At 42.1% G+C, this 13,760-nt stretch overlaps 2 protein-coding genes across 5 annotated transcripts; both read right to left on the bottom strand.

The window, feature by feature from the left end:
- Positions 1–4,990: 4,990 nt before the first annotated feature.
- Positions 4,991–6,368, bottom strand: LOC120722920 (WAG22 antigen-like). 2 transcript variants are annotated; one of them, XM_040014116.1, is made up of 5 exons: positions 6,241–6,368; positions 6,085–6,146; positions 5,658–5,822; positions 5,130–5,582; positions 4,991–5,059 (listed from the first exon to the last, which is right to left on the bottom strand). In XM_040014116.1, exons 1-4 carry the CDS (start codon positions 6,261–6,263, stop codon positions 5,131–5,133), a joined length of 702 nt encoding a protein of 233 aa, XP_039870050.1. In that variant the 5' UTR covers positions 6,264–6,368; the 3' UTR covers positions 4,991–5,059; position 5,130. The 2 variants fall into 2 exon arrangements, with proteins under 2 accessions (XP_039870050.1, XP_039870049.1); XM_040014115.1 differs by having other exon boundaries at positions 5,130–5,822; positions 6,241–6,367.
- A 2,037-nt stretch (positions 6,369–8,405) lies between these two features.
- Positions 8,406–12,010, bottom strand: LOC120722926 (spore wall protein 1-like). 3 transcript variants are annotated; one of them, XM_040014125.1, is made up of 5 exons: positions 11,885–12,010; positions 9,895–9,956; positions 9,455–9,805; positions 8,904–9,346; positions 8,406–8,832 (listed from the first exon to the last, which is right to left on the bottom strand). In XM_040014125.1, the coding sequence occupies exons 1-4, from the start codon at positions 11,905–11,907 to the stop codon at positions 9,195–9,197; spliced, it is 588 nt and encodes a 195-aa protein (XP_039870059.1). In that variant the 5' UTR covers positions 11,908–12,010; the 3' UTR covers positions 8,406–8,832; positions 8,904–9,194. The 3 variants fall into 3 exon arrangements, 2 of the variants coding, with proteins under 2 accessions (XP_039870059.1, XP_039870061.1); XR_005693632.1 differs by having other exon boundaries at positions 8,904–9,805; positions 9,895–9,978; positions 11,885–11,989; XM_040014127.1 differs by having other exon boundaries at positions 8,904–9,805.
- Between the last annotated feature and the right edge of the window lie 1,750 nt (positions 12,011–13,760).

Genomic DNA, 13,760 nt, shown 5'->3' with positions numbered 1-13,760 from the left:
GTGTGGACTTCCCCTGTGCAGAAGGCGACTACAAATGTTGTGGGTGCTAAATAAACAGAAAGAAGTGATCCCTGTTGTCTTTGCTTACTGATTGTTTTTAGTGTTGACAATCCACATTGCTGGCATTGCATCTTTCAACATGTTGGTGAGTAGATGTACCAGGGGTTAGTGCAGCCACTCAGCCTCTACTCACTGTGATCATAGCAGCAGGTGCAGATGTGTCAGTAGGCTGTGGTACTTGGCCACAGGTGGCAGCAGTGGACTGACCTCCATTTGAAACTGCTCCAGCTGCTGTGTGATAGTGGATCTGCTACAAATTGAAGATCATAAGCAAGTTTTGGAAATGAACCCTTGTATTATGTTGAAAAACAAAAAAATGACATTGATTTTGTTGCGGTCATTTTGACCCGTACTGTGTAAATCCACTCAGAATTATCAAAAACCTGCACTAAAACAATAGAAACTTTAGAAACAGGAATCTTCCTAACTAAGGTTTAAAACAAAAGATTTCTACGTCTCCTCCAGAGTCAACAACAGATGACAAACCAATCGACACACCTGAGTCACTGACTTTCTTAAATCCACTCACTCTCACTGGCTCTGTTTATTTTCAGAGATGCCTGTTACCCACCAGCTGACCGGGCGGTCACTCGGGTTAAACATAATATAAAAGGCTGAACTGACAATGCTGTGACAGTGATGTACACTGTTGTTGGTTTAAATATCAGGGGTCGGCAACCTGCGGCTCCGGAGCCGCGGCTCCTTAGTCCTTATACTGCGGCTCCGCGTGGTTTGGGAAAATAAATTAGAAGTATTTAGCTGAAGTACATTATATTTATGTTATTTCTTTTTTAACTTGTAGTTCTAAATTGGAAGATTGTGATATTTAAATATAAAAATTAAATTATATTTTATTAATTTTTCATCGCTCATAATAAGCGTCACACTCGCGCAGCTGGTATACCCGCCTAAACGCCGCGCATTTATCGAGACTTTCAACCCCAGGTAGGCCAGTTATGGACCTTCGGATCCACATTATGTCAGCAGCTGTTCTTCACCGTGAACTATGTTAAAAACAAACACCGCTCACGCCTCACAGACGACAGCTTACAGTCCTGCGTAAAGATGAAAGTGACTTCGTACAGCCCCGATTTACAGACGCTGTGCGCAAAAGTTCAGGAGCAGAAGTCCCATTGTAAACATATCACGGCAGACCCCACGATGTTTGCATGAACACGCTGCTCCTCCTGCCTCCCCTTTCCCTCATCCACCTGCTGGCCTCTGTGGAAGCCACAGCCACCACCAAACTACTGAGTTGTTTTTACACATCAGCCAGCATCTGGCCAATCCACCACCTCTGATTGTTTCTGCCGTTACAAGAAAAAAAAAAAAAATCATCGGCCCATAAAAACAAAAAAAATCACCATCGGCCCACCGAGCAAATGCGCGGTATGCCTGATGACCAGCTATGGTCGCACCATCAGTTAAACCTTCGCGTGCCAGCGGTGGCACGCGTGCCCAGGGTTGCCGACCCCTGCAGTCCAGTATATAGAGAGACGAGACGAGGCTCCAGTTACAGCAGTGCAAGTAAACAAACAATAACTATAAGAAGAGTAAGGAAATAAATCTACACTTTAGGATCAATAATGATAATAGGATCAAGGGTAAAGGGATCAATAACAATTTAAAATTTACAGTTTGACAATTTAAAGTCTCACACACAATATTTCATTCATAATGTTGTAAATCCAAGCCCATCATGTATTCATAATCTGAATCCTGGGTTGTGCGAAATCCCAGAAATACACCTTAGACAAACTGAATCTGTGAACTAAGGTGTAGGTCTGTTAGGTCATGTTGTGCTGATCCTCGGGTTGGCGGATGAGTGTTCATACTGGAGTGCAAAATTAAAACATATGGAAGACGGACAAGAAAAGTTCAAAGCCATCAGGTGCTCAGTTTAGAAAAAATAGAAAAGCGGGATAAACGAGCAAAAGATGCAGGTAAGTAGATGTGTGATTGGATGATGGCAGGTCATCCTGAACCAATCAGAGTCAGAATACTTTATTAATCCCTAAGGAAATTATGTGGGTTACAGTTGCTCCAAGAAGAAATGGTAAAAATAGCAACAGACTAAACTCCAAACATGTATTTACACATGTAAGAAATAGCACTAATATATACAGATCACTCAATTATAAATATCAAGGATTAACAGAAGTGATTGACGAGAATATTCCAGAGCAGTAAAGAGTGTGTGTAAAAAGGGTGTAACTATTGCAGTGTTTACAGTGTGTTCGATGGAGGAGTTGTACAGGGAGACGGCCACAGGCAGGAATGATTTCCGGTGTCCTTCAGCGGTGCTCTTTGGTGACCTCAGTCTCTCACTGAGCGTGCTCCTGTGACTAGTCACACCACCCTGTGACTAGGGTGGTGTTCAGACACCACCCTAACAGAGTCCAGCTCCATCCCCACAACATTACTGGCCTTGTGGATCAGTTTATGGAGTCTGTTGGCATCTGTGACCCTCAACCACTCATAGCACTGACCACAGAGATACAACAAGAAAACATTAATTAGCAGGGATAGTGAAAACGTCTGTTTACGTTTGTAAGCCACTTGGCTATGATAGTAAACAGTGGACACTGATGTAGCCGACTGAATCTTTTGGACTGTTTCCAGCACAATATTAATTAATCATTGTCAATTGTTGATTTGTCCTTTTCTCATTGTACAACGAATTATGATTGAGGGAGGGTTCGCCCAGGGCGCCAAACAGGCTAGTATGCAACAGATCTTTGAGATGTTTGTGTTGCCTTCAGATTGCTCTAAACAGTTGTTAGTCAATCACTTCTGGGCGACCGTGGCTCAGGGGGTTGGGAATCGCATCTGTAACCGGAAGGTCGCCGGTTCGATCCCTGGGCTCTCTGTCCTGGTCGTTGTGTCCTTGGGCAAGACACTTTACCCTACTTGTCTACTGGTGTTGGCCAGAGGGGCCGATGGTGCGATATGGCAGCCTCGCTTCTGTCAGTCTGCCCCAGGGCAGCTGTGGCTACAACTGTAGCTGCCTCCACCAGTGTATGAGAGTGAATGAATAGTGGCATTGTAAAGCGCTTTGGGTGCCTTGAAAAGCGCTATATAAATCCAATCCATCATTATTATTATTATTAGTCTGCACTCAGTGAAAACATAACTGCTCCACTGTTCCCAATATCAATATAGAGTCTCCATCAGGTTCAGGACTATGTGAAACCTCTTGAGTGTTTATAGCAGCAGCATCAAGGCAACTGAGCAAATCACAAATTTATCCAAGTTTGTGCTCATAAATCAGCAGGATGACACGATGAAACGCTGTCGTCTGCATATAACTTTACATCTGTAATATATTTTAATCTGAGAAGTATGATAACCAGAATCTGTTATCCAAGCTGAGGTTTTAAGTACAGTCATCTTCCACTTCCCTCACCTATGGTGTGCCACAAGGTTCTGTATTGAGGCCCTTATTATATTCATAATGCTGATTCAACGTTTCAGTTATGGACGTGCTTCTGTCACATTACATTCAGAGCTCTGTGCACTCAAACACACATCACTATGCTTATGTTTAACATAATGAAGATGTGACGACACCTCATTGGTCAGCTTAGTGCCTTCTTTGATAACATTTTGTTAAATAAACAGAAGAAGTGCTCAGTATTGCACCAGCTTCCCCTGTTTGAAGCTTTTGTTCCACATGTAGAAATGTTGCTGCAGCAGAGGTGACACACTCTTTCATCTCCAGGAGAAAGGGGCCAGGATTGTGCTCGTGCCTCCTTTCATTCGCTCTTAGAAAAATAAAATAGAGTAGATTTGATTCATTTATTCTGCCTTCATGATATAACAAAAATAATGTAAAATCAGTAATTTCTTAGTAAAAAGGATACTGTACTCAAATATACAGATTTGTGCCCAATTACATCTTCCATTAACCTGATCCATATAATTAATCTAGAATAAATATCAGTGGGTCTGCAGTTTGTGGAAGCCACTATATCTGAATACAGTGGAGGGAAAGGACATCTGCCTTGCAACTAATGGTGTTTTACGTATGTGGTGCTAGAGAGCGGAGATGCAATGTGCAAACCGAAGGAGAAAGAAGTCACAGGTGTTTGCGTGAAGGTACATTTAGATTCACTTCTGCACTGTCATACCCTACATTTTATCCCCTTCACCAAAAACACAAGGAAAGAGAACGCCACTGGCATCTTATTAAAATGTTGTCTTCATTTAAGTCAGAGCTCTAACACAAAAACACGCTCCCAGGTCAGACACGTGACCCTCTCATCTCTGGAAAGCTGACAAGAGCTAAATAACAGCAGCCAGTTATAAGCTAACATTAGGCTCCAATGTCCTAACAGTCACTTTCCCGCTGATAAATCGTTCAGCTGCGTCTCACCTGGCATTGAAAGCTGAGGTAAACAGCGGACTGACTGCCTTCTACAGTTGCAATTTAAGATTTTGTCTCTGACAGATGAAAATAAGTTATGCTAGCCACTGTAGCCAGGCCCACGCAAATACATTTCTGGAGGTAATTCAATAGAATTCTGCAAGCTGCTGACATCTGTTAAACTTTTACACACTGTAGCTTTGTCAGTCCATGGTTTGACTTTGGGGTCTTGGTTGAGTATTTTCAGTACATTTGAGTTATTCTCACCATTTTAAGTCTTGAGTTGTAGTTGCTATAGTGTTGCCTTTCACTTCATTATGCTTTTCATCATCATTCATCCAACGTGACAGAATCACGTGACCTACAAGACAACCTTTGTGTCCATGCATATCAGCCAGTTTAAAGGTGTTACCCATCACCTCTGACTGTGATGGTGTCAGGTTCAGCCAGTTAAGGCAGAGTCTGGCTATGCTGAATGTGTAAACGTCAAAGTGTCTGACATTGTCCACAAAAACCTGAAGCTGACCCAATGACTGGTTGCCCAGTAAAAGACTGGAGAACAGATTTTGTTGTTATAGTGCATTTAATGACCACATGATGCATGGAGGCCCAGGCTCAGCTCATCAAGTTGACCTGCAAGAACCAACAGTCACTACACATGTTTCTCCAAATTTAAGCAAGTTGGTTCGTAACTGTGCCTTACCTCAAACCTTTATCCTTTGAGAATCAGCCACTGGGACACTTTCTGGATCGTGTGGCAGCACGGGGCTTAGAGGAAAGGGGCTGTAGACATCGTCAGTGTATTTTGAGTAAGAAAAGGCTTCTCTTCCTCGCTGGTAACCATTGCCGTTCTGGATGATGTAGGATGAAGGCAATGCAGGTGGAGCCATAAACATGCCAAGTGGCACTTGAGAGGTATACCAGGCATTAAAGTCAGGGTAGGTCTGAGAGGGCATCCAGCCCTGTGGGTCAAAGGAGGAAGGAGCTCCCCCTGTAGGAGCATTTACCCATGGAAAGCCAGCAAAAAATGAGGATCCAGTAAAGCCACCAATACCAACCCTTCCAGAGCCGGAGCCGCCAGCAGATCCAACCCCTCCAGAGCTACCAGCACCGACGCCTGCAGTAACAGAACTGCCAACGTCAACCCCACTAGTACCAGAGCTGCCAACACCAAGCCCTGTAGTAACTGAGGTGTCACGACCAACCCCAGTTGTGCCAACACTTAAAGCACCAGATCTGCCAGCACCAGAGGCCCAGTCACCAGTATCAACTCTTACAGATCCAGTGCTACCACCCCCACGCAATCCAGTTCCAGGGAACCATCTGACAGCACCAACCCCTCCAGTACCAGGTACCCAGCCAAGGTGGCCCAATCTTCCAGTGCCACCAGACTGACCTGAAAGCAGAAATAAGTTTACTGAAACTGAGCTCGTCAAGTTGCAATGAAGCTCTTGCAAATTTTGCTTTGAGTAGCACTGAAAGAAAACCCTTCTATTACTTGGTTTAGCAGACCAAGCTTTTCAGTCAAGTATAAAATTACAGTTTTCTGAGGGGAAAAAAAAAAAAAAAAAGGGGGGGGGGGGGGGGGGGGGTAGTTCAGTTCTGCTACAGCTAGATTTCCAAGACTAACTCTCTTGAGGTTAGACAGGAAGACTTACCTTTAACTAAAACAGGCAGGCAAGCACCTCGGCCAAAAAGGAGGAAGCAAATCCAGGAAACCCTGTTAAAGATATAACATGTTTTATATTAAAAAAACAAAAAAAACCAAACTTAAATTATAAAAGAGACATCAAGCATCAAACAGCACAACTAACCTCAGAATAAAGACAAGCACCATGATTAAGGGTCAGCTACAGCAGGCTGGTATCAACACACTGCCAGCTGCTTACAGATCAACTCAGTGTCCGTTAACTAGCTGGCAGCAAATGCATGGCATATATTGGTGCTCAACATGCTGGCAGCTCTCGTTAAATTCATTCACTTCACCTGGTGCCCATCACTCCCCAGTCAATGATGCATTCTTTTTAGCCTGGAATCTGAACAATACTGAACCCCGCACAGGAAAGTTTGACTGCAATAGAGAAGAAAAAACAACAGAACATGCTTTGATGCATTGTCAGAAATATGATGCAGAGGGAAGAATTGATATGCTTGGTGATATGAAAGTGAAACTGGGCTTGGTTGATTTGTTTCATAAGAACTCAAGAAGGGAAAGTTATCAGACCATATTTGGTTTTTATGGCAGACTTATTTGTTTGGAAGGTTTTTAATTTTTAATTTTTTTGTAAAAATTTATTTATATATTTTGTTAACATTTTGGTTCACATTCCAAACCAGTTGGTGGCAGTATTGCACCGTTTTGCTGTTTGCCAACCACCAATAAATAATATGAAGAAGAAGAATACTGAGCTCCTACTTGTAATACTACAGGGTGGGCCATTTATATGGATACACCGTAATAACATGGGAATGGTTGGTGATATTAAAGTCCTGTTTGTGGCACATTAGTATATGTGAGGGGGAAACTCCTCAAGGTGGGTGGTGACCATGGTGGCCATTTAGAAGTCGGCCATCTTGGATACAACTTTTGTTTTTGCAATAGGAAGAGGGCCATGTGACACATCAAACTTATTGGTAATGTCACAAGAAAAACAATGGTGTGCTTGGTTTCAGCGTAACTTTATTCTTTCATGAGTTATTTACAAGTTTCTCTTTGTTCACAGCCATTGACATGTCGAAGAGGTTGTCACGTGAGGAGCGGATCGAAATCGTGTTGATATCTGGTGAACGCAGTAACTGGGTCATTGCAGCAGATTTCAATGCAAGACACCCTACGAGACCACCCATCTCCCATGCTATGCTATATTTTTCCTGCAACAGGGAGATGATTGTGGTTTTTGGTGAACTTTGCTCAGTGGGGAAAATCGCTAGGATTTAGGACATGGATTCAGCTTAACACTTGTAATACGCACTAATACATCTAAAACTTCTGTCCATTTTGGGATTTCTGGACATTCACATAGGCAATGCATCAGTGTACCTTTATCCCCACATTTAACACACATGTCCAGAACGTTAGGGTCAAGTTTGTTTAATAATGTTGGGGTGATATATGTTCTAATTTTCCATTTATACTGGATTAGTTTAAATTGGGTGTTTATAGATTGTGTTTGGGCTTTCAAGTAGGCTTTTTGATATTCCGCTGTGGTTATTCTACACTTTAAGTCTTGACACCATTCAAATCTTTTTTTTTTTCTGAGGACGTTTGAGAGCTGTCCCTGTGGTTGTTATAAAGACAGGATGTTATACCCTTCTTCAGCTGATGGTTTATTGCTGTGTCCTTTAATGAGTTTAGAGTGGGCAGTGTTAGGGATTTTTGAAATGAAGCTTCTGATCTGTAGAAATTTGAAGAAATGTTTGGTTGGAATGCCAAATTTCCATGTCAAGTCATTAAAGCACATTAGGGTGTCCTTGTCAAATAGGCCTGCAACTTTGCACAAACCTCTGGCAGCCCACATTTTAAAACCAGAATCTTTCCAACCAGGGTCAAAGGCCTTATTGCCCCAAATAGGTGAGAATTAGGATAGTGCTCGTGTTTCATTTTTAAGCTTAAGTGCATCAAACCAGACAAATGATATTTTTAACAAACTGATTCAATGTATCTTTCAGATCATATATATTTATATTTTTGTGGAGTACCAGCCAGATTATGCCTATCATTACTATAGCTTCCGTATGATAGGGGAAGTCTCTGTATCCCAAGCCTCATGCTTTCCTGCATTTTTAATGCAAGGGGGGGGGGAAAAAAAAAACAAAAAAAAAACAAAACAAAACACAACACCCCACACTATACACACTTTCCACATCAGCTGAAGTTTGACCCAAGAGTTAATATAATTTGTAGAGTTCAAGACTGGAATTGCCAAGGGTACACAAGATCAGAAACTGCATTTGTTCAAATGTATAAAAACGAATGAGATTCCCCATACCAGATCGGTAAAGGCCTGGGTTAACGATCGGTTCTATTTTTAATACCACCAAATCACAGCTGCCCCGAAGTGCTTAATATTGAAAGTTGAAAACCCTACAACTTCAAGTCAATGCAAGAGTCAGATGATCAAGCACTTTCCAGCAGAATTTTGATGTCTACTTTCAACACTGTATAATAAAGGAGCAAGAAAATCCATGGGATACCTTTTCTTTGCAACTAGAGCCAGAATCTAGCACTGTTGGAGCACACCAAGCAGCTCAGGCTGTAGCCTTTGGGATCAGTTACTTGATAGAATTGAAACAAATCATTTAAACATCGAATTACAATCAAATGCACAGAACACTCAGCTTTATTAAAGTCTTTATTCCATATCCAAAAGGCTTCTTGAAAGCAGATACATGCTCTTCAGTTTCACCTGCAAGATTAAGCAGAAACAAGTCAATTAAAAGGACTTTCAGTCATTAATGCTTCACTGCATGTAGTTACCTCATTAGACTTTTATCCCTTGAAATCCACTCTCACGTCTTGGGTACTGTGGCAGTACAGGACTCAGAGGATGGTGGCCCAAGATATTATTAGAATATTTGGAGTGAGAAAGTACTTCTCTTCCTTGCTGGTAGCCAGTTCCAGTCTGGACAAGATGGGACGAAGGCAATGAAGGTACCTGAGGGAGCAGCGCAACCATATCTAGTGGCACCTCATAAGTAGACCAGGCATTGAAGTCAGGGAAGGGATGTGGTGGCATCCAGTTCCATGGGTGGTTAAGGAAAGAAGAACTTAATACAGGATAATTTTGATAAGGAACACCACCAAGGAATGAATAACCATTAGACCACGTTGGGCGAACCTCTCCAATGGGGCCAACAGGAGCAAAGGACCAGCCTCCTGGAGAGCTTCTAGGGCCAACCCATCCTCCACTGGAGCTCCCAAGGCCGAAGGACCAGCCTCCTGGGCCAACTGCTACCCCAGTGGAGCTCCCAGGAATAAAAGACCAATGTCCTGCAGAGCTGCTAATCCCTCCTCCACTGGTGCTCCCAGGGCTAAAGGACCAACTCCCTGGAGAACTGCCAGGGCCAACCCCTCCGGCAGTGGAGCCAGCAGATCAGCATCAGGATCAACTCCACCTCCATTGGAGCTGCCAGAGCCAAAGGACCAGCCTCCTGCAGAGCTGCAACAGCTAATTTCCCCTCCAGCAGAACCACTGTGTTCAGGGCCAGAATCGAGTTCTCCTCCAGTAGAACCATTAGGTCCAGAGCCAGAACCAGCCTCTTCTCCAGTAGAACCACTAGATCCAGGGCCAGAACCAGCCTCTCCGCCAGTAGAGCCATCATGTCCAGGGTTAGTGCCAGCACTTCTAGCACTGGCAGTTACAGCTTGACTAGTTTGCCCTGAATTAAAAGATTTCAACTAAATGTAAGCTTGTAAAACCAAGTTAATTTAAGCTTCTAGGCATTCTGAAGTTGAAGGAATAGCTTACCTTTCATTGTTTGAGGGAAACAAGATCCACTGCTGAAAAGCAGGAAACAAATGCAGGAAACCCTGTGAAAAAACAAACAAGTCTCTGTAGATAAACTACTAAATCAGACAGTAGTGATGGCCCGCTTGAAGCTGACGCTCCGGAGCGTGTGTCGAAAAAAACAACACACTGGTTCAGAAGCACTGTGTCGAGGCTTGCTTCGTTTGGCAAAAGTCACGTGACCAGTGACGTCCGAAGCTTCATTACGCACGTAACTGCTTCGGTACCTGATTCAAACGGATATAAGGAAGTGAATCATCCACGGGATTCGTGGAGTGTGTTGATGGTGACAGATAGCGACGAGGTGATCATTCCACTGACAGATATGGAGCCAGCGAGGAAGAGAGGACGTTCTGGCGTGTGGGAATATTTTGAGTTGATTTTGCTCAATTCATTTTATCTGCCGAAGTGAAAAACTTGAAATGTCCAAAATCATGTTTTCATAATGTAAATATCATTACAGCATATGACTTTAGGAACACTTCCATGTGAATTAAAGCTGATGAAGACTACAAAAATGTATTTGACACTATACGTACATTACATTGCTACAGTTTAGAAAATCATTTTGTTTATTGTTTTTAGGTGATAGTCTGCAGGACCCAGGGATACCTGCATATCTACCAGCTTGCAGTGTGGTTCCTGCACTCCACAGCCTCTTCTGTTCCATGCAAGTGGATTTTCTCCAGGGCAGGAGAAACTATTTCTAAGAAAAGAAACAGACTCAGCCAGCGCACAGTAACACTAATCCTCTTTTTAACTGTAAATAACAAAAGGGCTACCTGACATAGATCATGTTTTTACTTTGCAAGTTCTTGATTAGGGGTGGGTTTTGATTATCGCCTTTCTGATTACAATCCATGCTAAATTGAATAAAGTGATATTGATTCATTACAATCCTGTGTCGATTTGTAAATTAACGTTATTATGCCTGAAACGCCAGCATCTCAGGTTAAACCTCACAACATGTCGTCAAACACCATACAGCTAAAACAGTAACTGGGAGCAGGTTTACGGATTCTGCATACAAACGTGAACACAGAGCGCGGACCCGACGCGTCATAGTCAGATTTTGGTGTGTCGTCGGGTCCGCGCTGTGTTTGCCTCTTTTTTTTCGCTGGCTTCTGCAGCTGCAGGTTTCATAACTCTCTGTTTACATCTCTAATTAAGTCTCACATGTGTCAGCTTTCTTTTAATAGATACGAAATTATGGATATATACTGTTAAATGACCAGAATTGTAATATTTCTGACTGAGGCAAAACTTTCCAGATTCCAATCAAATTGAATCGGATCCTGTATCGAATCAAAATGATTCTACAAATCGGTGACGATGCAGCCGTACTCAGCTCCCTAAGCATTTTCCCTTTCCAGTTCACAATCAATCCCACCCCTAGGTCAAAAATATGTATAGGAATTGGCCTCATCTAATATTTTGTATGAACCTGTCCAGCTGTCCAGTGATTAAACGACAAGTAGATGGAGGCAGGACTTCACAGCAGGGGCATACTCCATAATGTGCTGTGCGTTATCATATGTATAATGTATATATTGCTCACTTATTGTATTTACCAACATCAAGGAGTTATGAGCAAAGAAAGGCCACACCATAGTGCATGTTTAAATAGGGAAAGTTTATTGATCAAAATGTATTACGCAGATACGCATTACATTTTTTTCAGCCCCCCAATCGAGAAAACAAAACCAATTACATGTTCAAAGCAACGGAACGGTGGCCCAATATCAGAGAGAACTCCACTCTTGAGTGAGCAGTGATAATTGAGCAGTCCGTTTCATTTTGCAGATTCAAGCTGCTCTTCAAAATTTTCACCACTAGATGTCACCGGAGAGGACTGTGTTGAAAAGCTTCGAGTAATGAACCGTTTTTCAATACAAGCTTCAGTGCTTCATTTGGCCATCACTATCAGACAGCATTAAATTTCACTACTCACTTCAAAACAAGCTTGAGCCCCATGTCTAACTCAAAAAGCAGCACGAGTCATCTACAGCAAGTCGGGATGGAAAACATGAGGGTGCTGCTGCAGGTTTGTGCTTTAACTGGTGTGTAGTTGCAATTACAGTGATTAACCACACCTGGTAAAACCTGCATTTAGCTTGCAACTTGGAAGTGTTTTACCTATCTACTGAACAGTTAGGAGCAAATGAGTGTAACCCTCCAAGGGGAACAGGTTGTCAACCTAATCTTATATTTTTTAAATACTGCCTGCTTTTTCTTTTCTTTTTCCAAACAGTCAAAATTTTCAGGTTAGTATTGTGGAACTTTGACTTAAAAATGAAATATTGGGATAAATTGAAAATCTAAGATAACATAAAAGCTATTTTTAAAAAACATTTCTGACTTATACTTTTGTTTTTTCCCAGTGCAGGAAACAAGCCTCCATAGATATGACCTATGATTCTGAACGTACAATTCTTATGTTTTAATGAACACTTAAACTTAATTTAGATTATGTTTCAAAAACCAACATTTTAAGTCCTTCCAGGCATTTCAGATGGCTGTGGAGTTGCAAGACTTGCTTTTTGAACATTTTGTTCAGAGGGTTACACCAACAAAGATGAAGTGACAGTCCAAACACTGGACTGTTGAATTAAAACATGAACACAGAGGTTAATTATGTAATATAGCACTGAGTTTGCATTGAAAATATACCTCATATCGGTATATTTAAATCCTACAGCTATGCTAACGTTGTGCTAAAAATTCATAGGACATTTACGGTTGCACATCTGAAGCCTTACAGCATCAACAAAACCAGCTAATGTTAGCTCAGCTCAAACTTGAGTGTTGTGGTTGCAGATAGCGGGTTGGCAAGGTTCGTCAGCCAGCAAGATAGTTATGGGTTATTCAGGAAATTCATGTTCACCAAATCAGAAAAAATGGTGAACAAAACTAACTCGACTTTCTTCTTACTGTTCAATACACAGTTGTAAGAAACCTGGGCCCTATTTCAGGAAGCCGGTTTAGAAAACTCAGAGTGAAAAACGATACTCAGGGTTGAGTAACCCCGAACTGTCCAACTCGGAATATTCGGTTTCAGAAAGGCTGATAACAATTAGTTCAATCAACGCGGAGTTGCTTTAACCCCAAGTTAAGCGCGCGCACGTGGATACATAAAGCCCTGATTAGTGAGCACAGATTAAGCGAGTCACCATGGAGACGGAGGGAAAGAAGGCGCGGTCAATGTATTTTACAGCGCTTGAGGCCGAAATTCTGATGGCAGCATAGGCCGATAACGTGCAAATTCCGCGGAAAAAAAGTAACACAGCCTCAGCTGCAAAAGAAAGGGTGCATGCATGGCAAAACATAGCCGACAGAGTCAATGCGTGAGTGTTAATTTAAACATTGATCTAGGGATTTCCACCCATTTAACACGTTATTTTATTTTATTTTTTATTTTATTTTATACATTTTATTTTGTGACGTGATGTGAGCGCAGGTGCAACCCAACAGGCCCCAAACGTTCCTGGCAGCAAGTAAAAATGAAATATAAAAATATAGTCCAAACAGGTGAGGTGTAATTGTATTATGAGCCATAGTGCTTGGTCTGTTTGTAAATCAATTGCAGTTAGAGGCTACATTAATTTTCGTTCTGTAAGCACTTATTGAAATTATCTGAGCACATTACAAGTACATATTTGCTTACTCTGTATGCTCAAATGTGACCCGTTATAGCCAACAGAAAAAAAAAGCGGAGGCCCGAAAAACAGGTGGGGGTCCTCCACCACCACCACTCACAGAGGCTGAGCAGTTGGCTTCCACATTTGTGATAATGTTGGCAGCATCACATATGATCTTCACAGTGCAGA

Source organism: Simochromis diagramma, unplaced genomic scaffold (genome assembly GCF_900408965.1).
Source record: "Simochromis diagramma unplaced genomic scaffold, fSimDia1.1 OVJJ01000669.1, whole genome shotgun sequence".
In the NCBI taxonomy this organism is placed as follows: Eukaryota; Metazoa; Chordata; class Actinopteri; order Cichliformes; family Cichlidae; genus Simochromis; species Simochromis diagramma.
The sequence above is the reverse complement of the archived record's forward strand: the minus strand, read 5'-3'. Positions and strand labels throughout refer to the sequence as shown.